Source organism: Salmo salar, chromosome ssa26 (genome assembly GCF_905237065.1).
Source record: "Salmo salar chromosome ssa26, Ssal_v3.1, whole genome shotgun sequence".
NCBI classification, from domain to species: Eukaryota; Metazoa; Chordata; class Actinopteri; order Salmoniformes; family Salmonidae; genus Salmo; species Salmo salar.
The window spans coordinates 25,221,295-25,247,275 of NC_059467.1; the positions used below are offsets into that span (position 1 = coordinate 25,221,295).

Below are 25,981 nucleotides of genomic sequence, written 5' to 3' on the forward strand. Positions count from 1 at the left end.
CACAGTCACACTGTCTCTCCATCTCTTTGTCTCTCCATCTCTCTGTCTCTCCATCTCTCTGTCTCTCTGTCTCTCCATCTCTTTGTCTCTCCATCTCTTTGTTTCTTCATCTCTCCATCTCTTGGTGCAGGTCATCATCACCACTCCCATGGAGATGCTAAAGATCCAGTTACAGGATGCAGGGCGGATAGGTGAGAAATGGGTAGAAGAAGGAGAGAGGAGGATGTATGTTCCCTTGTTCCCAGTCAGTGTTTCATGACTAACCAATGTCTTGTCAGCCAAACAAACACAAACAGATCACAGAGATCTGATCAGTTAGAATCAGTAACAGCCAGCATTGTTATTGTATCAATGTACAATAGTTATTTTATTGGGACCCCATTTGTGACTCTTCCTTGTGTTCCTGTGACTCCCCAAATGTATTTTTGTTTGTCAACTTCTCCTGGGGCATTCCTGCTTCTCTGTCCCTGGTTGATTATGTCACACTGATGATACTGATGATGTTGTGTGTGTTATGACACATGTAGAGGCTCAGAGGAAGCTGATGTCCCAGGCTGCAGTTGGGGCCCCTGGGGGCCCAGTGGAGTTGAGGTCCCATACAGCAATGCAGCTCACCCGGGAGCTGCTGAGGAGCCAGGGCATTGCAGGGCTCTACAAGGGCCTGGGGGCCACACTCCTGAGGTACATCTGCACGAAGACACAATGGAAACCTTGCAAGAACACACAAATTAAGATCATTCACATTTGATGGACCATTCCTCTGTTCTCTTAGGGACGTGCCATTCTCCATAATCTACTTCCCCCTGTTTGCCAATCTGAACAGTCTTGGTGGCCGTGGGGCTGATGGCCCCGCTCCCTTTTATGTGTCCTTTGCATCAGGCTGCATCGCTGGCAGTACAGCTGCTGTGGCAGTTAATCCTGTGGATGGTAAGGACAGTTGTGTGTGTGTATACAGGTATGAGTGTGTATACAGTTGTGGTTTTTCCGTGCATCGGCAAGACAGAACAGCTGCCTCTGGTAAGACAAGGGGTGGACGTCTGTGTCTATTTGTCAATAACAGCTGGTGCGCAAAATCAAATATTAAGGAAGTCTCGAGGTTTTGCTTGCCTGAGGTAGAGTATCTCATGATAAGCTGTAGACTACACTATTTACCAAGAGAGTGTTCATCTATATTTTTTCGTAGCTGTCTATTTACCACCACAAACCGATGCTGGCACTAAGACCGCACTCAACGAGCTCTATAAAGCCATAAGCAAACAAGAAAATGCTCATCCAGAGGCGGTGCACCTAGTGGCCGAGGACTTTAATGCAGAAAAACTAAAATCTGTTTTACCTGTTACATGTGCAAGAAGAGAGGAAAAAAACTCTAGACTACCTTTACTCCAAACACAAAGATGCGTACAAAGCTCTCCCTCGCCCTCCATTTGGCAAATCTGACCATAATTATATCATCCTGATTCCTGCTTATAATCAAAAACTAAAGCAGGAAGTACCAGTGATTCGCTCAATACAGAGGTGATGGATGCTAAGCTACAGGACTATTTTGCTAGCAAAGACTGGAATATGTTCTGGCGCTCATCCGATTTCATTGAGGAATATTACGTACATACCCCAACCAGAAGCCATGGATTGCAGGCAACATCCTCACTGAGCTAAAGGGTAGAGCTGCCACTTTCAAGGAGAGAGACTCTAACCCGGACACTAATAAGAAATCCTGCAATGCCCTCAGACGAACCATCAAACAGGCAATGTGTTAATACAGTACTAAGATTGAGTCATATTACACCGGCTCCAACACTCGTCGGATGTGGCAAGGCTTGCATACTATTACGGACTACAAATGGAAGTCCAGCCGCGAGCTGCCCAGTGACACAAGCCTACCAGATGAACTAAATTACTTCTATGCGTGCTTCAAGGCAAGCAACACTGAAGCATGGATGAGCGCACCAGCTGTTCCAGACGACAGTGTGATCATGCTTGCCGCAGTCGATGTGACTAAGACCTTTTAAAAAAAATGTTTACCCCCTTTTTCTCCCCCATTTCGATCTTGTCTCATTAGTGCAACTCCCCAACTGGCTCGGGAGGCGAAGGTCGAGTCATGCATCCTTCGAAACATGACCCACCAAACCGTGCTTCTTAAAACCCACCCACTTAACCCGGAAGCCACCCGCACCAATGTGTTGGACGAAACATCGCCAATTGTGCGCCACCCTACGGGACTCCCGATCACGGACAGTTCTGATACAGCCCGGGATTGAGCATGGGTCCGTAGTGACGGCTCTAGCACTGCGATGCAGTGCCTTAGACCACTGTGCCACTCGGGAGGCCCATGAGTAAGATCTTTAAACAGTTAAGCATTCACAAGGCCGCAGGGCCAGATGGTTACCAGGACGTGTACTCCGAGCATGCGCTGACCAACTGGCAAGTGCCTTCACTGACATTTTCAACCTGTCCCTGGCCGAGTCTGTAATACCTACATGTTTCAAAAAGACCACCATAGTCCCTGTGCCAAAGAACACTAAGGTAACCTGCCTAAATGACTACCAACCCATAGCACTCACGTCTGTAGCCATGAAGTGCTTTGAAAGGCTGGTCATGGCTCACATCAACACCATCAGCTCAGAAACCCTAGATCCACTACAATTTCCATACCGCCCCAACATATCCAGATGACGCAATCTCTACTGCACTCAACACTGCCCTTTCCATCCTGTACAAAATGAGCAATTACGTGAGAATGCTGTTCATTGACTACAGCTCAGCGTTCAACACCATAGTGCCCTCAAAGCTCATCACTAAGCTAAGGACCCTGGGACTAAACACCTCCCTCTGAAACTGGATCCTGGACTTCCTCACTGGCCGCCCCCAGGTGGTAAGGGTAGAACACATCTGCCACGCTGATCCTTAACACGGGGCACATACTTAGTCCCCTCCTGTACTCCCTGCTCACCCATGACTGTGTGGCCACGCACGACTCCAACACCATCATTAAGTTTGCAGACGACACAGCGGTGGTATGCCTGATCACCTACAACGATGAGACAGCCTATAGGGAGGAGGTCAGAGACCTGAAAGTGTGGTGCCAGGGCAACAACCTCTCCCTCAATGTGATTAAGACAAAGGAGATGATTGTGGACTACAGGAAAAGGAGGGCCGAGCACGTCCCCATTCTCATCGACGGGGCTGTTCTGGAGCAGGCTGAGAGCTTCAAGTTCCGTGGTGTCCACATCACCAACACACTATCATGGGCCAAACACACCAAGACAGTCGTGAAGAGGGCAGGACAATGCCTATTCCCCCAAAGATTTGGCATGGGTCCTCAGATCCTCAAAAAGTTCTACAGCTGCACCATCGAGAGCATCTTGACTGGTTACATCACCGCCTGGGATTGCAACTACTCGGCCTCCGATCGCAAGGGGCTACAGAGGGTAGTGCGTACGGCCCAGTACATCACTGGGCCAAGCTTCCTGTCATCCAGGACCTATATACCAGTCAGTGTCAGAGAAAGGCCCTACTCTTATTTTTCTTAAAACTGCATTGTTGGTTAAGGGGTTGTAAGTAAGCATTTCACAGTAAGGTCTACCTGTTGTATTCAGCGCATGTGACAAATAAAATGTGATTTGATTTGATTATGCCTGCCATGTGCCCTGTAAGCCAATTGATACAGTATGTGTGTCATAGTGATTAAGACCAGAATTCAGACCATGACACGGGGAAGTCAGGAGGACACCTACAGCGGAGTGACAGACTGCATCAGGTAACCTCTCCTTCTCACTCTAACTCTTCCACTGCTTCCCTCCTGGTTTTGACAGGACTTTTCTGATCGATTATATCCATATTATCTGATGGTAGAACATTACAACATCTACTGGTACTATGAAATAAACAGAGAAGGCATTTTAGGCTAGAATATACAGTACCAGTCAAAAGTTTGGACACACCTACTCATTCAAGGTTTTCTCTTTATTTTTACTATTTTCTACATTATAGAATAATGGTGAAGACATCAAAACTATGAAATAACACCTATTTTCACACCCTGATCTGTCTCACCTGTCTTTGTGATTGTCTCCACCCCCTCCAAGTGTCACCCATCTTCCACATTATCCCCTGTGTATTTATACCTGTGTTCTCTGAGTGTTTGTTGCCAGTTCGTTTTGTTTTGTCAAGCCAACCAGCGTTTTTCTTTCTGAGCCTGTCTCTCGATTGTTCCTGTTTCCTAGTTTTCCCGGTGTTGACCATTCTGCCTGCTCTGACCCTGAGCCTGCCTGCCATCCTGTACCTTTGCCCCACCTTTCTGGATTACTGACCTTTGCCTGACCAGAGCCTTCCTGCCATCCTTTACCTTTACCCCACCTATCTGGATTACTGACCTTTGCCTGCCCTTGACCTGCCTTTTGCCTGCCCCTGTTCGAATTAATAAACTGTTGTTACTTTGACGTTGTCTGCATCTGGGTCTTACCTGAAACGTGATACCTATGGAATCATGTAGTAAACAAAAAAGTGTTAAACAAATTAAAATATATTTTATATATTAGATTCTTCAAAGTAGCCACCCTTTGCCTGACCTCAACTCAACTGAGATGGTTTGGGATGAGTTGGACTGCAGAGTGAAGGAAAAGCAACCAACAAGTGCACAGCATATGTGGGAACTCCTTCAAAAAAGCATTCCAGGTGAAGCTGGTTGAGAGAATGCCAAGTGTGTGCAAAGCTGTCATAAAGGCAAAGGGTGGCTACTTTGAAGAATCTCAAATATAAAATATATTTTCATTTGTTTAACACTTTTCTGGATACTACATGATTACATGTGTTATTTCATAGTTTTGATGTATTCACTATTATCCTACAATTAAGAAAATAGTAAAAATAAAGAAAAACCCTTGAATGAGTAGGTGTATCCAAACTATTGACTGGTACTGTAGATACACCCCTATATCACGACCCTCTTGTTTAACAGGAAGATTCTGCGCCAAGAGGGTCCCTCTGCTTTCCTGAAGGGGGCGTACTGCCGTGCTCTGGTCATTGCTCCCCTCTTTGGCATCGCACAGGTGGTCTACTTCCTGGGAATGGGAGAGTTCCTTCTCAGCTTCCTGCCTCAACAGAACAACTAGTCTTGCACTCTCATACACAGCCCACATTGGAGCCAGGTAATCTGATTCTTTCCTATCACACACAGCCCACAATGGAGCCAGGTAATCTGGTACCTTCCTCTCATACACAGCCCACACTGGAGCCAGGTAATCTGGTACCTTCCTCTCATACACAGCCCACATTAGCCTAAGCCCTAAGGAGTTAGTCAGAGTCAGACAGAACGGTGTGTGTGTTCTAGACCAAAGTTTGTCCTCTGCACCTGTTGAGGGTGTTCTGATAGGTCATCCTTTATTATATCCCCTACCTGAGATGAATTACTGTAAATATTTAAATTTAGGTCTGATTTATAACTATATGATAATAATTCAATATCATTTCAAGTGTACTTTTAGTTGTGCTTTATCAAGATTTAGTCATGGAATTCTCTTTATTGTTTTTACTAAGATGATGCTATCATGATATATAAATCTGTCAAACATGACTGTACTGTAATATCTTCTGTCTGTATTGATGCTATGTTTTATTGTGGTTTTGTGGCTGTTTTGCACAGCTTCTGTACCTTTTTCCAAATGGTGTTTCCCTCTTCATCCGTAAAGAAGCTTTAGAATTGCATTCTTCTTCCAAGAATGCATTGAGTATTTCATCACAGTGATACTAAGAGCTGATCTGAGGTGTATTCACTATTCAGGATTACCAAAGATAACATAAGATGTTGGCAGATGTTGGAAACAATGTACTCAAGCTGTGGGCCTTGAAAGAGTCAACATTGCCTGCAAAAAATGTTGCTGGTTGGTGACATTGGTGATTACACACCAAACACAACTTGCTGCCCAGCCACCATGTTGGCACCATTTTGTAACTAGATGTCAGTTCAGGGACCTGCCTGAATTTGTCCGATAGAAAGTCTCACATTCGTGGGCAAAATGTTTTCCGTTTGAAGTAAACGGTTTCTGTTAGAAAACGTTTTGCAACAGACAAAATGTTTTGCAACAGAATATGTGTAATGAATACACCCCAGGGTTCTGAGCGTGGCCCTTCACTCACAGCACTCAGCCAGAGTCAAGTCATCAAATTAAAAAGATAAAAACACCCTTGACATTTGTGCAAGCCCATCGCCATTAACATTACTGAAAGGTACATTTGTAGACCCTGTATGACCCCTGTATCATAGTAACCTAGATTCTATATTGTGCTGGTTCTTCACTGGACCGATATTCCCTCTTTTCAGGAGGACACATGCACGTCGAAGCACTTTTATGTCGCCACCCCTCTTCCCTCCCCTGTAGATATGGTGGGTGTTGGGTTATTCGTTTGGAGTTGTGAATATGGATGTGCACTGAAGGTGTAAAACAGACTGACAGCTATTGTATTATTCATTTGAGGTAAAATAAGAACAGAAAAAATGTATTCCTCTCGTATATATTGCTGTCTGAAAATAATGAATGGGATTGTGCTACCCGTGTTGTCTTATGATTCTTTCTCTCTATTTGTGTGACAGCCTTTGGTGTGTGGTTTGTCCTCCTTCTACCGTAACAAGTCTCAAGGAAATCTGAAGAGTTCCCCTAGACTGTGGTAACCAAGGAAACAATGGAGGGATTGTTTGATGCATTTGCTTCACCAAATTAATCTATCTCAGTATCTCGCTGTCTCTGTCGGTCTGTCTCATTCCTAAGGAACCATTGTCATGTGTCCATCCAATAGCCAGATTCTCTAGTTCACATGGGCATGGCTATCCTTGTGTCCTGTTGCTTTCTTGGCAATATCTCCTTTGGAGGAGATCCATTTCCCACCTGCAGTGTTTGTCTTTCTCCACTCCCATGGATACCACTCAGATCCCATTTGAAAACAAGCAAGCAGAGACACTGTGTATAGAGGACACATTATTTACACCTTCCGTTGTTATGTGGTTATTACAGTGTTAGCATCTGTCCAGTAGATGGAGCAGCTGCAAGCTGGCATGCATTTAATGTATACTACATTTCATAGAATTTAATACAATTACAAGGAGATGTTATGTTTGTACTATGATTGTTATTGATATTATTAATTATTAATAATCATTCAAATATGTTATTATTATGTACTTTGTATGCTGCACAGGGGAATATGGCTAATACAGGGTGGAGTCAAGGAATAGGGTAAACCAATTAGAAATTGGAAGAAGGGAAGGGAGGGGAAGGGGGAGAGATGAGAGATGGGGAGATCGAGGCACTCAACCAAATCAGGGCATTGATTACAAAAGAAGTGAGTGCCTGGAGGGTGAGAATCTACTGCCAAGGACTGTCAAACACACACAGACCAGAGGGGATGTAGATGCCCCACCATCATTTAGATCAATTTCATCATATCAATCTAGATCCAATTTATCGTAGGCCTACTGTCACAGGCAGTGCCATACATTTCGCTTTCATAAGACTTAAATTGCCTTCCTAGTGATCAATTAGCTTATTTACTATGACATTTCATATGTTGAGAAATTACATTCTCAAGGGGCATTGCAATAGCTATATTATTCACTCTGTTCCAGGGGAATGGGAGAGCATGGTGTGTAAATGGCTCGTGAAATGACCTCTACCTCCTTTGATGGTGTATAACAGGCAGGAATTGTGTCTCAGGGCTATGAAAGTGGAAGAAATTTTACCAGCAAGTATGGCTGAAATGTATAGGAATATCTACTGTAAGCGATCTAACTCTGTTACGGTTCTGTAGTCATTATTTGCAATCTACAGTACAGTAAATGGCACTGGTTCACCAACAATTAATTTACTGTAAAATGTACCTAACATTTTAGAAAACTGCACTTCATAGGTCTACATTAGCTTTTTCCCCCATGCAGATTGGTATTGGGGCAAGCTGGCGGCTACAAAATTACATAATGTCAATGAAAACCCTTCAGCATTGCTGAAGTTGCGTTAATGAAAGAGTTGCCTTGAGTTCAGAGGCAACAGTGTGACAGGTGAATTCATATTCATGCCAGAGATGATGATGATGATGATGAGAGAGAGAGAGAGAGAGAGGGGGGGGAGCAAGTGCTATGAGAGATGCAGAGAGGGCTATTGGAGTCTTTGTTTGAGATCCAGCGTGTAGCTCTGAGTGGGCTGTAACCTACACTCAAAAAAATGCTGGGTTAAAAGCAACCCAATTTGGGTTATTTGGTAACCCTGCGCTGGGTAAATATTGGACAGACCACACACTGGGTTATTTTGACCAAGCCAGTTGGGTTGCATTAATAACCCAACATGTTGGGTTGTTTGGATTACCAAACATGGGTTAATTCAACCATCAATTGGTATTTTATTAACTTTCATGCTGGGTCTTTTTTAATGTAATTCTATGTTATTTTAAGGAGGCTTGGCCTATTAGGGGTGTGGCTTTAATATAGTTATTTTTGGCCATCCATGAGAGTAAATGTCACTCCTGTTCATCATTTTAAGTTTGTATATTGCAAAATAAAATGTTTCTTGAATATTGTTGCAAATTACACATTTTAATCTAAAGTTAAAAACATTATAATGGCAGCAGGTAGCCTAGCGGTTAAGAGTGATGGGCCAATATCCGAAAGGTTACTGGTTCGTATCCCAGAGTTGGCGAGGTGGAAAAATGTGGTGTTCTGCCCTTGAGCAAGGCAGTTAATCCCCAACAACAATTGCTCCCTGGGCACTGATGACATGGATGTAGATTAAGGCAGCCCCCCGCACCTCTCTGATTCACATTTCAGTTGAATGTATTCAGTTGTGCAACTGACTAGGTATCCCCTTTCCCTAAAGTGGTAACTATCCCAACATTGGGATATGCATAGGCTCTTGAGGTACTCATACACATGTGTAAGCCTCATTAAAGCAACAAATGTGTCGGTGTTCAACCTTAACATTTGCTCACAATACAACAGAGCAAATGAACCAGAATGACATTTACTCTGATGGGTGGCTTAAAAAAAAAATCTAAAAGCCAGTGTGTTCAGTGTCTCAAGAACTGCAACATTGCTAGGTTTTTCATGCTCAACAGTTTCTCGTGTGTCTCAAGAATGGTCCACCACCCAAAGGGCATCCAGTCAACTTGACACAACTGTGGGATGCGTTGGAGTCAACATGGGCCAGCATCACAGTGGAACGATTTTTACACCTTGCAAAATCAATGCAGTGCAGTGCAACTCAATAATGTTAATGTTTTGTACACTCAGTGTCAGTGAGAGAGAGATGCCAGACAGACAACTGAGTTCTGGGACAGAGAAAGCATTATCTTGCAGCCAAAAGGCTCACAATGAGACAGGAAGAGGCACATGGCCAGCATCCTCCAAGGGCCAGCATATCAACTCCAATCTCATGGAGGTGTCATTGGCCTCCATTATTATTGAGCACTCAAGGTTAAGGAATGGAAGATGGGTGAGACAAAAGTAGATGCTTATGCATAGACCATCTTGTATGCATACAAGCCAGTAGCTTTAGCAGATTTAGTTTAAAACATTTTCAATGTAAAATTTGAGTAAAAATGTTTCTCAATTTTACACGGGCTAGCCTACTTATCAATATCAATTAAACGCGTAATTGATAGCCCACGTCATTAAATATTTGGCATGTGGTCAAATGAAAATGCGTAAATAAGATTAGGCTACACCAAACTTTAATATGCCTTCATAAAATAACAATTATTGAATGGACTGTTGGCCATTCGATATTCTACAACACTAGGGACCGCTGGTGAGCCATGTCAGTCATGTTGCTACGGGTGGACGTGAGCGGTGAGTAAATCAACTTTTCGTATTGGCTATAACAGTCCTATGGCGAATACAGATTGAGTGTTAAAATTAACAGGCTCAAATAATCGAGGATGAACCAACGTTTAGGATGAACCAACGTTTATCGCACAAAAAATGTGAAGGTGGTAGGCTACAGCATGTGCGCGCAAGAAAAGGCAACCGTTTCTCACCCACGACCCCCAATTAATTTTCCACATGCAGTTGGGAGTCACTGACAACCTGTCGCCAATAGGCTACCAACCAAACCAGGCTGAGACTACACATCTACAGACATCTATTCGCACATTTCCAGTTTGGTTAATTGTGAGGCCACAAAGGCACACACATTTCCAGGTCTCTTTTTTGTGGTGAATCAATCCCTCTCTCGCCCCCTCTATATGTTTTAGCCATCTGAGTCGGTTTCTGGAATTCTCAAAGGACATGCTTATGAAATGAAGGGATTATAATGATAATAGTGATTGAGGTGAGGATAAGGATGGTGATATAATGGTGACTGTAGACTAACATCTAACTTGGTCGAACGAGGAGCGTACAATTTGGTGACGATTAAGTCCCTTAAAAAAATAGGCAACATTAAAGTTCCATCAGCTGGCGGGAACCATAGCCCGAACACGGATTTTGACTCCAGCTCGAGTACTTTGCACGGACTGCTTTCACGTCACCCCGCCCGTCTGTCTCCTCCCTGCAATCTTATTGCGACCATCCCTTTTGAGCGCCTCTGAACTGGAGAGAGAGAGAGAAAAAAGCAGAGCGAGAGAGATACTAAATAGATTCAGGCACCAACATTACCTACCTGCTCGAGCGAAATACTGGGAGGACGCTCAAATACGCGCGCGTCCACGCGCACTCGCTGAGTAGCAAGACAATATATGGCAAGAAATAAAAAGCAAAATTGGAATTGGAGTTTTCAACACGAAGGCTATTCCTTAAAAATTAAAATAGAAGAATACAGCTTTACTGAAAAAAGCAACAGCCATGCATCTAAACAGAGAAGAAGGGAACAGCAGAGGTGAGATAAAGACCTCAATTTATATATTCCATGCCAGACTGTCTGTCTCCCTTTTAGGCTAGTTTGTTTGAGGCTCTTGTGTTGGTTCAAAAACGCCCTTGAGTATGATTTGTTGGTCTCAAGTAATGATGCTGGGAGTCATCGCCACAACACAAGCAGCATGTTATTGCTGATTTTATTAGTGTCATCTCTATCAGCATGCATAGCCCATGATTTTGTTTACTCGTAACATTCCTTGTCATGTGCCTGGATGACATTCAACGGCTACATCATCGTTCATAGACCGCACCAAAGGCAATTGTGTAGATGGAATGACTACAATTAGGCTGGCAGCATGAAGACTCGGGTGCAAGATAAAGATGCTTGTGCACTTGTTGTTCTCTCAGTATTGTTAACGTTAGCCTACATGCCTGAGTGTCACCGGTTTTCACGTCAGGTAAACTGAGCGGCAAATCACACAAGGTCATCTCATCTCCTATCATGTCCACGGGTGTTTGTGTCCCTGTCTGAGAGAAAGAGAGAGAGAAGAGCATATTGTGTGTGTGTGTGTGTGTGTGTGTGGGGGGGGGGTTGAGAGGCGGCACCTATTTAAGAAATGTATCCCACGTGCATCGGGGGCGTGACAGGTGACATGGAGAAGTAGTGGCCCTCTTCCCGCCCCCAAGTGTCACCCCTGGTGGCCAGCAGTAGGCTACACATCTTCACAGCAAACACCTGCTGCTCAGGGAGAGAAATGTGTGAACTGAATGATCCTCTGTGAAGACTGTCAGTGAAACGTGAAATGCTTTCAGCTTTATTCATTCATGGCCTCATTATGGCAGTGAAAAATGCACTTCCAATAAATCACCCAGTTCCAATAAATATTTTTGGCTGTAGTCTGGATAAATAAGAAGGCCTAGTTCTATAAACACTGTGTCCCTTTGAACATCCCTTTTGTGACAGATCACTTGCAAAATAGGCCTTTATATTGAGGGTCATTTGCAGAGAGGATGGTGTCTGGAACAAGTGGGTTTCTGAAGACTGTACTCTATAAAATGACCTAAATCTATCCACATAATATAGCAAAAGCAAATTGCAAACTTTCATGAACACAGAAAATGTGAGATCTGTTCATTTTCCATCATCCATTCTAGAATTACTGGCTTATTTACTTTTTCATCAAGCCTTCCAAAAAGTTCCTACACTACATGGCCAAAAGTATGTGGGCACCTGTTTGTCAAACATCTCATTCCAAAGTCATGGGAATTAATCTGGATTTGGTCCCCCCCTTTGCTGCCATAACAGCCTTCATTCTTCTGGGAAGGCTTTCCACTAGATGTTGGAACATTGCTGTAGGAACTTGCTTCTATTCAGACACAAGAGCATTAGTGAGGTTGGCACTGATGTTGGGCGATTAGGCCTGGCTCGCAGTCTGCGTTCCAATTCATCCCGAAGGTGTTCGATGGGGATGAGATCAGGGCTCTGGGCAGGCCAGTCAAGTTCTTCCACACCGATCTCGACAAACCATTTCTGTATGGACCTCGCTTTGTGACGGGGGCATTTTCATTCTGAAACAGGAAAGGTCCTTCCCCAAACTGTTGCCACAAAGTTGGAAGCACAGAATTGTCTAGAATGTCATTGTATGTTGTAGCGTTAAGATTTCCCTTCACTGGAACTAAGTTGCCTAGCCCGAACCATGAAAAACAGTCCCAGACCATTATACCTCCTCCACCAAACTTTACAGTTGGCACTATGCATTGGGGCAGGTAGCATTCTCCTGGCATCCGCCAAACCCAGATTTGTCCGTCGGAGTGCCAGATGGTGAAGCGTGATTCATTACTTCAGAGAACGCATTTCCACTGCTCCCGAGTCCAATGGCGGAGAGCTTCACACCACTCCAGCCGAAGCTTGGCATTGCGCATGGTAATCTTAGACTTGTGTGCAGCTGCTCGGCCATGGAAACCCATTCATGAAGCTCCTGATAAACAGCCTTGTGCTGACGTTGCTTCCAGAGGCAGTTTGGAACTCGGTAGTGAGTGTTGTAACCGAGGACAGACCATTTTTATGCGCTACGCGCTTCAGCACTCGGCGGTCCTGTTCTGTGAGCTTGTGTGGCCTACCACTTCGGGGCTGAGCCGTTGTTGCTCCTAGACTTTCACAATAACAGCACTTACAGTTGACCGGGGCAGCTCTAGCATGGCAGAAATTTGACAAACTGACTTGTTGGAAAGGTGTCATCCTATGACGGTGCCACGTTGAAAGTCACCTTGCTCTTTATTACGGGCCATTCTACTGCCAATGTTTGTCTAAGGAGATTGCATGGTGTGTGCTTGATTTTATACACCTGTCAGCAACGGGTGTGGCTGATATAGCTGAATCCACTAATTTGAAGGGGTGTCCCCATACTTTTGGCCATGTAGTGTATTATAGTTGCTCTGTGAAACAAGAATGTTAGCTTTCAGAGGCATCATGCCCATAGGGGGCAAACGGGCATGTGCCCCCTCAGATTTGTCCTGTTTTTAAATGTTTCAGATGTTAAATTAATTACTACACTTCATTTTTAAACCCATGTGTTATCATAATTATTTATAAAAGGATGTCAGCGGGATTTAGATTATAATTTTTTTAACCAATTTTTCGTGGTATCCATCCAATTGGTAGTTACAGTCTTGTCCCATCCGCTGCAACTCCCGTATGGACTCAGGAGAGGAAAAAGGACGAGAGCCGTGCGTCCTCCAAAACACAAACCAGTCAAGCCGAACTGTTCGCTTAACCCGGAAGCCAGCCGCACCAATGTGTTGGAAGAAACACCATACACCTGGTGACCATGTCAGCGTGCATTGCGCCCAGCCCGCCACAGAAGTCGCTAGAGTGCAATGGGACAAGGACATCCCTGCCGGCCAAACCCTCCCCTAACCCGGACGAAGCTGAGCCAATTGTGCGCCGCCCCATGGGTCTCCTGGTCGCGGCTGGCTGCAACAGAGCCTGGACTCGAACCAGGATCTCTAGTGGCACATTGCCTTAGACCACTACGCCACTCGGGAGGCCCTATGTCAGCAGGATTTTGCGGAGGGGGCACACTGACTGGACCAGGGAAAGAGTACCACCCCCCCACTTTGACGCTATATTTAGCAAGTTTTCAGAACTCTCCAGCGACTTTTATTGGTAAAGAGGCTAGTGTGAAATTCAGCTACTTTTCAGACTGCCTTTGGGGAGTTTTGACATCAAGGATTTCTACGGTTTCGTTGCATTTACCAACTTTTCCTACTAAAAAACTAAAGTGGGAGAAGCTGTCTGTGCAACAGAAGTCACCGCAACATACAGGCGGAGAAGCACAAGCAGAGGGGGTGAGCGGCAGGAGAGTGGGCAAAAATGCTATGTCAGGGACCTCAGTTGTGCTCCAGCAAAGCAAATTGGTGCTGAGACGTTGTCACGGCAATGGCAAAACGTAATCTAGCCACTTCTAGCAACAAGTCAATGAGCCAATAGCGATTCTCACTGAAAAATTGTTGACAAAAATGGTGATTTCAAATAAAATAAAATCAAATGTTATTGGTCACACACATGGTTAGCAGATGTTATTGCGAGTGTAGCGAAATGCTTGTGCTTCTGGTTCCGACAGTGCAGCAATATCTATCAAGTAATATCTAACAATTCCAAAACAAATACCTATTGCACACAAATCAAAGTAAGGAATGGAATAAGAATATGTAAATATATGTATAAACAATGACAGAGCGGCATAGGATAAGATGCAATACATATTATAGCATACAGTATATACAGTTGAAGTCGGAAGTTTACATACGCTTAGGTTGGAGTCATTAAAACTAGTTTTTCAACCACTCTACAAATTTCTTGTTAACAAACAATAGTTTTGGCAAGTCGGTTAGGACATCTACTTTGTGCATGACACAAGTAATTTTTCCAACAACTGTTTAAAGACAGATTATTTCACTGTGGGTCAGAAGTTCCAGTGGGTCAGAAGATTACATACACTAAGTTGACTGTGCCTTTAAACAGCTTGGAAAATTCCAGAAAATGATGTCATGGCTTTAGAAGCTTCTGATAGGCTAATTGACATCATTTGAGTCAATTGGAGGTGTACCTGTGGATGTATTTCAAGGCCTACCTTCAAACTCGGTGCCTCTTTGCTTGACATCTTGGGAAAATCAAAAGAAATCAGCCAAGACCTCAGAAAACAAATTGTAGACCTCCACAAGTCTGGTTCATCCTTGGGAGCAATTTCCAAATTCCTGAAGGTACCACGTTCATCTGTACAAACAATAGTACGCAAGTATAAACACCATGAGACCGCGCAGCTGTCATACTGCTCAGGAAGGAGACGCGTTCTGTCTCGTAGAGATTAACATACTTTGGTGCGACAAGTGCAAATCAATCCCAGAACAACAGTAAAAGGACCTTGTGAAGATGCTGGAGGAAACAGGTACAAAAGTATCTATAGCCATAGGAAAACGAGTCCTATATCGACATACCCTGAAAGGCCGCTCAGCAAGGAAGAAGCCACTGCTCCAAAACCGCCATAAAAAAGCCAGACTAAGACTCAGATTGTGTGAAAAAGCTTTGTCAGGTGTTTGAAATACTTCGTGCCCCTAGCAGTTTTGGCAGAATCTCACTATTTTATTACAGCGATAAGTGTAGGCAGCTTTTCCTCTCCTCACAAGGCCACTGGCACTGCAGTGGATGTGTGAAAATACACATAGTCAGGGAATGTTCTGTCTCCCTTTCCCTTTCTCGGGTGGGGCGAAAGGTCTATATAAGACAAGTGTTTTACTGGCAGGTTTCATAGATGGTTGTTGGCATAATTCATGTTTGCCTATAGATGTATTATAATATATTTTCTAATCGTATAATTCTATCTATAACAAGTGGGGGAAAGAACAACAGGACACAGGTAGGCCTGAATATCATGAACAGTCAAATAATCTTTTTTGAAAGTTGATTAAATGTAGCACAATGCTGACAAATTGCACCACACACTGGATGGCCAATATGACAGTTAGATGATGGTGTGTTTATTGCACAGCAATCCTTTCCAATACAGATGTCTGTCCCTCTGTTATTAGTAAATCACATACAGTACATCCAAAATGTTGGCCTTCACAGAAGACTACAAGGCTATGGAATCCAGAATGTCCAGCATGTCTTAATTCCACTCTGGAATGGTTTCTACCAATCCATCTCCCAGCAGGGAATCTATTTCCCATCAGGAATGGTTCCCTGACAGGCAGCCTGTGCTGTGCTGTGGGGGATCCCTGCAGTGGCAGGTGATCTGACATCGGCACACACTGGAGCTATTGACTCTGGTTAATCTCAGCCCTAGGTAAAGATTAGACCACATCTGAGTCCTAACTCGCTTATCAGACAACAGCAATAACTACATGTCGTCTGGAATTCTTCAACCGCCACAACCAATGGCCTTTCCCTGGAAAATCTGTTTTAGGGGGTTGTAGGTTTTGATCAGTGGGGTTAGGTGGAAGCTCAACACAGTGATAAATATTGTCTGATGAAATTCCTACCACTATTTAGAGAGGTCACAAAGCCAAGGAAAAAAGTATAGAAGGTTTCTCAGTGATTTCAGAATCTTGAGCCTGCTGGCAGCCAAAATCCAAACATAACATTAATAATGCTATGATAAATGTCATATTTATGGTATACAGTTGAAGTTCGAAGTTTACATACACCTTAGCCAAATACATTTAAACTCAGTTTTTCACAATTCCTGACATTTAATCCTAGTAAAAATTCCCTGTCTTAGGTCAGTTAGGATTAGAGGTCGACTGATTAATCGGAATGGCCGATTAATTAGGGCCGATTTCAAGTTTTCATAACAATCGGTAATCGGTATTTTTGGACGCCGATATTTTTACACCTTTATTTAACTAGGCAAGTCAGTTAAGAACACATTCTTATTTTCAATGACGGCCTAGGAACAGTGGGTTGTTCAGGGGCAGAACGACAGATTTTTACCTTGTCAGCTTGGGGATTCAATCTTGCAACCTTACGGTTAACTAGTTCAACACTCTAACCACCTGCTTTACATTGCACTCCACGAGGAGCCTGCCTGTTACGCAAATGCAGTAAGAAGCCAAGGTAAGTTGCTAGCTAGCATTAAACTTATCTTATAAAAAACAATCAATCAATCATAATCACTAGTTAACTACACATGGTTGATGATATTACTAGTTTATCTAGCCTGTCCTGCATTGCATATAATCGATGTGGTGCGCATTCGTGAAAAAGGACTGTCATTGCTCCAACGTGTACCTAACCATAAACATCAATGTCTTTCTTAAAATCAATACACAAGTATATATTTTTAAACCTGCATATTTAGCTAAAAGAAATCCAGGTTAGCAGGCAATATTAACCAGGTGAAATTGTGTCACTTCTCTTGCGTTCATTGCACGCAGAGTCAGGGTATATGCAACAGTTTGGGCCGCCTGGCTCGTTGCGAACTAATTTCCCAGAATTTTACGTAATTATGACATAACATTGAAGGTTGTGCAATGTAACAGGAATATTTAGACTTAGGGATGCCACCCGTTAGATAAAATACGGAACGGTTCTAGTTTCCGGATTCGACCATATTAATGACCAAAGGCTCGTATTTCTGTGTGTTTGTTATATTATAATTAAGTCTATGATTTTATAGAGCAGTCTGACTGAGCGGTGGTAGGCACCAGCAGGCTCGTAAGCATTCATTCAAACAGCAAGATTAGTTATACCAAGATTAGGCTGGTATAACTGATGTGAAATGGCTAGCTAGTTAGCCGGGTGCGCGCTAATAGCGTTTTAAACGTCACTCGCTCTGAGACTTGGAGTAGTTGTTCCCCTTGCTCTGCATGGGTAACGCTGCTTCGAGGGGGGCTGTTGTCGATGTGTTCCTGGTTCGAGCCCAGGTAGGAGCGAGGAGAGGGACGGAAGCTATACTGTTACACTGGCAATACTAAAGTGCCTATAAGAACATCCAATAGTCAAAGGTATATGAAATACAAATGGTATAGAGAGAAATAGTCCTATAATTCCTATAATAATATAATAACTACAACCTAAAACTTCTTACCTGGGAATATTGAAGACTCATGTTAAAAGGAACCACCAGCTTTCATATGTTCTCATGTTCTGAGCAAGGAACTTAAACGTTAGCGTTCTTACATGGCACATATTGCACTTTTACTTTCTTCTCCAACACTTTGTTTTTGCATTATTTAAACCAAATTGAACATGTTTCATTATTTATTTGAGGCTAAATTGATTTTATTGATGTATTATATTAAGTTAAAATCAGTGTTCATTCAGTATTGTTGTAATTGTCATTATTACAAATAAATGGGAAAAATCGGCCGATTAATCGGTATCGGCTGGTTTTTGGCCCTCCAATAATTGGTATCGGTATCGGCATTGAAAAATCATAATCGGCCGACCTCTAGTTAGGATCACCACTTTATTTTAAGAATGTGAAATGTCAGAATAATAGTAGAGAGTGATTTATTTCAGCTTTTATTTCTTTCATCACATTCCCAGTGGGTCAGAAATTTACATACACTCAATTAGTATTTGGTAGCATTGCCTTTAATTGTTTAACTTGGGCCAAATGTTTCGTGTAGCCTTCCACAAGCTTCCCACAATAAGTTGGGTGAATTTTGGCCCATTCCTCCTGACAGAGCTAGTGTAACTGAGTCAGGTTTGTAGGCCTCCATGCTCGCACACGCTTTTTCAGTTCTGCCCACACTTTTTCTATAGGTTTGAGGTCAGGGATTTGTGATGGCCACTCCAATACCTTGACTTTGTTGTCCTTAAGCCATTTTGCCACAACTTTGGAAGTATGCTTTGGGTCATTGTCCATTTGGAAGACCCATTTGCAACCAAGCTTTAACTTCCTGACTGATGTCTTGAGATGTTGCTTCAATATATCCACATAATTTTACTTCATCAGGATGCCATCAATTAAGTGCACCAGTCCCGCCTGCAGCAAAGCACCCCGCAACATGATGCTGCCACCCCGTGCTTCACGTTTGGGATGGTGTTCTTCGGCTTGCAAGCCTCCCCCTTTTTCCTCCAAACATAGCGATGGTCATTAATTAAGGCCAAACAGTTCTATTTTTGTTTCATCAGACCAGAGGACATTTCTCAAAAAAGTATGATCTTTGCCCCCATGTGCATTTGCAAACCGTAGTCTGGCTTTTTTATGGCGATTTTAGAGCAGTGGCTTCTTCCTTGCTGAGCGGCCTTTCAGGTTATGTCGATATAGGACTCGTTTTACTGTGGATATAGATATTTTTGTGCCTGTTTCCTCCAGCATCTTCACAAGGTCCTTTACTGTTGTTCTGGGATTGATTTGCACTTTTCGCACCAAAATACGTTCATCTCTAGGAGACAAAACGCGTCTCCTTCCTGAGTGGTATGATGGCTGCATGGTCCCATGGTGTTTATACTATTCTTTGTACAGATGAACGTGGTACCTTCAGGCTTTTGGAAATTGCTCCCAAGGATGAACCAGACTTGTGGAGGTCTACATTTTTTTCTGAGGTCTTGCTGATTTATTTTGATTTTCCCATGGTGTCAAGCAAAGAGTCACTGAGTTTGAAGGTAGGCCTTGAAATGGATCCACAGGTACACCTCAAATTATGTCAATTTGCCTACTAGAAGCTTCTAAAGCCATGACCTCATTTTCGGGAATTTTCCAAGCTGTTTAACCTGTTAGGGCTAGGGGGCAGTATTGACACGGCCGGATAAAAAACGTACCCGATTTAATCTGGTTACTACTCCTGCCCAGTAACTAGAATATGCATATAATTATTGACTTTGGATAGAAAACACCCTAAAGTTTCTAAAACTGTTTGAATGGTGTCTGTGAGTATAACAGAACTCATATGGCAGGCCAAAACCTGAGAAGATTCCATGCAGGAAGTGGCCTGTCTGACAAATTGTGTTTCATCTTGGCTCTTTTTATTGAAGTGGAATCTTCTCAGGTTTTGGCCTGCCATATGAGTTCTGTTATACTCACAGACACCATTCAAACAGTTTTAGAAACTTTAGGGTGTTTTCTATCCAAAGCCAATAATTATATGCATTTTCTAGTTACTGGGCAGGAGTAGTAACCAGATTAAATCGGGTACGTTTTTTATCCGTCCGTGTAAATACTGCCCCCTATCCCCAACAGGTTAAAATGGTGTAAAATAGTCATATGTTTGAAAAATTGAAGTTTTTGCATTTTTGAGGAATTTGAATAACGCGCCACGGGATTACACTGGCTGTTGAGTAGGTGGGACGCAAGCGTCCCACCTAGCCCATAGAGGTTAAAAGTACAGTCAACTTAGTGTATGTAAACTTCTGACCCACTGGAATTGTGATACAGTGAATTATAAGTGAAATAATCTGTCTGTAAACACTTGTTTCTAAAAATTACTTGTCATGCACAAAGTAGATGTCCTAACCGACTTGCCAAAACTATAGTTTGTTTACAATAAATTTGTGGAGTGGTTGAAAAATGAGTTTTAATGACTCCAACCTAAGTGTATGTAAACTTCCGACTTCAACTGTATCTAAAATGTTATGTAATTGATGGAGGGTTTTTCACCTTTATCCATCCTGTTTATTAGTATTCCTGCAGGGTGGCTCTGTCATAGCAGAGCAATAATCCAAACTCTGGAAGAAGGTCAGAGGTATTGTGTTAGATGCCAGGACGTTTATCTAACGTGTTCAGGTCTCCCATGTTAGATAAGTTAGATCAGGGGTAATACTTCTTCACTGGAAAACAAACTGCCACTCCTCTCAAAGCATTGTGGTCATTATGCATATATACAATACATGAATTATCAGCTTAGATCTAGCTATATTCACAAAGTCTCTGTGTTTTTGGACATGGACTACTCACATAACCGCCTGTACTGCAGATACACTTCATGCCCTTTTTATGACCTTTACCTGATGTGTTCTAGTGTGAATGGAATCTGTGATAGCTTGGCTGCAGGGTGTCTGTAATGTCTGTCTAGTGCCCCTTGTCTCATGTGGGCTGGATCGTTGATAGTGGAGGACAGTGAAATGGTTTCACTCTACTGTCTTTAGTGATCTGGGAGTTTGCCATGGCATCACTCTAGTTCTATCATCCGTTCTGTGGATAAGAGATGTTCTGACAGATTGTAGCACCATGACTCTGTCAGGGCCAGACACAGAGGACAGACGGTGAGGGAGGGAGACAGTAGGCATGGAGGGAGGGAGGGAGACAGTAGGCATGGAGGGAGGGAGGGAGACAGTAGGCATGGAGGGAGGGAGGGAGACAGTAGGCATGGAGGGAGGGAGACAGTAGGGAAGGAGGGAGGGAGACAGTAGGGAGGGAGGGGACAAATGGGGAGATGGATGCACACACATTGGTCAGTCATGCTGAGGAGCTTTTTCCATCCCAGCAGTTTGTAAACGTCTGAGGTAATTGCCTATTAATACCAGTATCCAGATCCTTTGTCAAATGTCTTGTTAATATTACATTTCTTAAAAGGAGAAATAATGAGCTCCAATCATCTGGCTTATCAGTGTTTTATATGAGGAGAGGGAGGAGGAGCTAAAAAGAGGGAGAGGAGAGAGAGAGAGAGAGATGGAGGGAGGAAAAAGCAGCTATTAGTCAGGTGCTGGCAATAATAGCCATCTGAAATGAATGTATTTTTATCCAGCGGTGGTATAACTCTGGTGTGTAATGGGGGAAGGCACAGAGATCAGTTCCTCTCACTATCATACAGACTCAGGGAGTACAGAGACTGGAAGGCAGGATTGGATAAGATGTGGTTCTGTTTGTTTTTACACAAAAGACAAAGATGAGACAGAAAGACGGGAAATCAGACTGGCAAATAGATCAAGAAGTGAGACTTGTGATACTAGGGCAATATGATTTGAGAGAGACAGAAAGTGAGAAAAGCATGGATGGGAAGCAGGGCATGGAATGGTGTTTTGCCTGGATCAGACATTGTCCCACACAGCCTCAGTAAACCGTCACATTGATTAACCAAGACGGAGCCTGACTTGGATTGAAGGGAATTTAGATTCAGGAGGGAAGGAGAGAGGTATACATGTGTGTTCGTGCGTGCGTGTAAGTAGGTGCATTAGGATGGGCGTATGCTTACACACGTGTGTCTCTACTATTACATAACACTCTGGTTCACTAGAGACGGTGGTGTCTCTTATGTGCACGACTCAAGTCACCATCTCTCCTCTCTTCCCCCAGTGACCCTCTTGTCCTCAGTTTGGCCTCTCCTGCTTGCTCTTCCCCTTGCCACCACTGCCTCCCTGTGTTTTTGTCTCATGATTATTCACAAGTAGATGCATACAGTGAGGGAAAAAAGTATTTGATCCCCTGCTGATTTTGTACGTTTGCCCACTGATAAAGAAATGATCAGTCTATAATTTTATTGGTAGGTTTATTTGAACAGTGAGAGACAGAATAACAACATAAAAATCCAGAAAAACGCATGTCAAAAATGTTATAAATTGATTTGCATTTTAATGAGGGAAGTATGCTTGGGGTCATTGTCCATTTGGAAGACCCATTTGAGACCAAGCTTTAACTTCCTGACTGATGTCTTAAAATGTTGCTTCAATATATCCACATAATTTTACTTCATCATGATGCCATCTATTTTGTGAAGTGCACCAGTCCCTCCTGCAGCAAAGCACCCCACAACATGATGCTGCCACCCCCGTGCTTCACGTTTGGGATGGTGTTCTTCAGCTTGCAAGCGTCCCCCTTTTTACTCCGAACATAACGATTGTCATTATGGCCGAACAGTTCTATTTTTGTTTCATCAGACCAGAGGACATTTCTCCAAAAAGTATGATCTTTGTCCCCATGTGCAGTTGCAAACCGTATTCTGGCTTTTTTATGGCGGTTTTGGAGCAGTGGCTTCTTCCTTGCTGAGCGGCCTTTCAGGTTATGTCGATATAGGACTCGTTTTACTGTGGATATAGATACTTTTGTACCTGTTTCCTCCAGCATCTTCACAAGGTCCTTTGCTGTTGTTCTGGGATTGATTTGCACTTTTCGCACCAAAGTACGTTCATCTCTAGGAGAGAGAAGGCGTCTCCGTCCTGAGCGGTATGACGGCTGCGTGGTCCCATGGTGTTTATACTTGCGTCCTATTGTTTGTACAGATGAATGTGGTACCTTCAGGCATTTGGAAGTTGCTCCCAAGAATGAACCAGACTTATGGAGGTCTACACATTTTTTTCTGAGGTCTTGGCTGATTTCTTTTAATTTTCCCATGATGTCAAGCAAAGAGGCACTGAGTTTGAAGGTAGGCCTTGAAATACATGTAACGGCTGTCGTGAGAGAGAGTAGACCAAGGTGCAGCGGAGTTAGTGTTCATCATGAATATTTAATTACGTAAGAACACGATACAAAAAACAAGAAAACCGACAGCCAAACATTCATTCTCTTTACTATTATTCTGACATTTCACATTCTTAAAATAAAGTGGTGATCTTAAGTGACCTAAGACAGGGAATTTTTACTAGGATTAAATGTCAGGAATTGTGAAAAACTGAGTTTAAATGTATTTGGCTAAAGTGTATGTAAACTTCTGACCTCAACTATATTTTGATTTGTTTAATACTTTTTTGGTTACTACATGATGCCTTGTGTTATTTCATAGTTTTGATGTCATCACTATTATTCTACAATGTAGACATTTTTTTAAATAAAGAAAAACCCTTGAATGAGTAGGTGTGTCCAAACTTTTGACTGGTACTGTATATAAACTCCCAGTAATTTATTGGGATAAACACCAACGTTTCAGCATCCATGTACCTTCTTCAGGGTAATGTCATGAATGCTTCAACCAGGTTATGTAGTCATACAGTGCAATTAGTGCAACCAATGACAATAGTGAGGGGTGTGCCATTATTTGTTTGATTAGAATGAATTGAGTGAAACTTTTAAAAGACAATAGTTTACAGCATATATAAATTATTAGGCTAGTGTTATCATATGGAAACATAATTAGATATCATATATAATATTCGCATCAAAATACATTATTGTTTAATTTAATTTCACATATATATATTTAATTGTTTTCAATTTCATATTTTTTTTTTACGTGTAATCTTTTGATTCAACCATAATGCATAATAAGTATCATCAACGGGGGAACATATTGGGTGTACGCTGATAAGCTGTAGAAAGAATATATTCATTTATAAGACGTGTTCATAAGAAGAGTGAATAAAGAAGATTTGTTCATAAGAAGGGCCTGAGATCAAAGTCAATATTCACACCACTAGGGGTCAATGTTTTTAGATAGGAAATCCAGTAGGCCTCCCTCTGTAGTAGGATCTCTATGTTACCTCCTCTCCTTGGTAGAGTAACATGCTCAATGTCTGCGTATTACACTGTGCGCATGAGCCACTTTTGTAGTTCCCATTTGGAATATGTGTCAAGTGTGTCTGAGTGGGCTCAGGGGGCAGGTCAGATCTCACTAAGCTATCCCCAATATTGCAGCCACGCTTATAGACCAGACTATAACACTCCAAAAACATCCTTCTTCAGACACCCACATACAGGTCTAAAAATTCCTGTTAGGTCTATCATCTCATGCATGACAAAGGAAGTCATCTATCTCATAACCTATTCATGTGGGAAAGCCTACATAGGACAAAGGAACAAAACTATTAAAATAACGCATAACTGAACACCGCAGCTCAATCAGGTGTAAGAATACTGACTATCCAGTAGCAGCTCACTTTGATGAAGATAACCATCCTCCCTCAAATACACAGACATTGAGCATGTAACTCTACCAAGTAGAGCATGGGACTAAAGCATGCATGCTCAGTAATTCAGATTGGCATGTAACATGCATGACAACAGTGACTCTAGCTGTTAAGACTTTGAAGTGTGTTTGACACAGGTTAATCCAGTATTGGGTGGAGATGGGAAGATCGAGGAAGTCATCCTCCCTAAAGCATCCTACTAGCAGGAGGACTAGAGTTCCTGACGAGCTCATTCTCATTTGTAGAAGACATGAGACATTATAGCATTTACTATAAGTTCATCGTGAGAGAAAGCGAGATCGAGAGGGGGGGTGTTATAAGAAGGAATAATACAAGGATTTGTGGTTTTTGGTGTGAAATTTCTGTCAATCCACCGAGTACAGGTGTAACAGTGAGTCATGGTGGCACTCAGGATAGAGGACGAGGAAGGGGCGGACTGTGTGTGTCTCAGGGGAGCAGAATGAACATCAGAGAGAGATGAGGCAGTGGGGGAGTGAGGTCACCACAGACACATGCACCTTCTCACATTTCAAACTTCATCAGTTTTATTAGGCTTGTCCAGATCTCCATATTGTCATACTGTCCTTCTGTCATTCCAGGATTTACGGTATTATAACTTAACAACAGTATTATAACTTAAAAAGGCAGCTACAAATGTTCAAATTTATTGAAAGACTTCAAAGAAATAGTTTTCCTGTGGCTTTTTTCCAAATATCTCGGTAGACAGTATATACTGTATACCGCCCAAGCCTAATTTCTATATCACCTATCATAGTCACATTACACACAGCATTATCACACTCTCCTCTATGCGATACCATTGTCACCTTTTGAGTAATGGAAATACTGGATGGATGGATAGATGGATAGATGGATAGATTAATGGAGGGATGGATAGATTGATGGATGGATGGATATATGGACAGTAAATGGAAAGAAGAGAGAAAATAGTTTTTAACAAAAGAGGAAAAGATGGGGGAATATTTTAAGACTTGGAATGGTAGAGGAAGCATTTTAAAAACAGCCACAGACATTCATATTGCCAGGAACAGATGGTGGGACAGATCTTCCCACAGACAGACTCAGCCTGCCAATACCAGTCTGACAGAACAAACTCACACCATGCACACACTGTGCCCCCCACCCCTTCACACACACACACACACTCAGCTATGTCTTACTATACTTGTGAGGACTTTTTGGGGACCAACACTTGATTCCCATTCAAAATCTTATTTTCCCTAACCTTAACCTTAACCCCTAAACCTAACCCTAAACCTAACCACTAACCACAATTCTAACCTTAACCTTTAAACTAACCCCTAAGCCTAAAATAGCCTTTTCACAAGTGAGGACCGGCAAAA

The 25,981-nt window shown here is 42.7% G+C and overlaps 2 protein-coding genes across 5 annotated transcripts in view; both read left to right on the forward strand.

The window, feature by feature from the left end:
- LOC106587515 (mitochondrial glutamate carrier 1) overlaps positions 1-8,094 on the forward strand; it is a 29,447-nt gene extending 21,353 nt beyond the window's left edge. For 2 of the 3 annotated variants that reach the window (XM_045708494.1, XM_045708495.1), the window contains 5 exons: positions 131-191; positions 528-681; positions 773-927; positions 3,682-3,757; positions 4,958-8,094. In XM_045708494.1, coding sequence (XP_045564450.1) covers positions 131-191; positions 528-681; positions 773-927; positions 3,682-3,757; positions 4,958-5,111 — 600 coding nt within the window. In that variant the 3' untranslated portion in view covers positions 5,112-8,094. The remainder of the gene's footprint in view (positions 1-130; positions 192-527; positions 682-772; positions 928-3,681; positions 3,758-4,957) is intronic. The other variant, XR_006762189.1, reaches the window with a different exon arrangement.
- A 2,333-nt stretch (positions 8,095-10,427) lies between these two features.
- LOC106587514 (synaptotagmin-7) overlaps positions 10,428-25,981 on the forward strand; it is a 107,524-nt gene continuing 91,970 nt past the window's right edge. Inside the window, exon 1 of one of the 2 annotated variants that reach the window (XM_045708164.1) lies at positions 10,428-10,856. In XM_045708164.1, coding sequence (XP_045564120.1) covers positions 10,823-10,856 — 34 coding nt within the window. In that variant the 5' untranslated portion in view covers positions 10,428-10,822. The remainder of the gene's footprint in view (positions 10,857-25,981) is intronic. The other variant, XM_045708163.1, reaches the window with a different exon arrangement.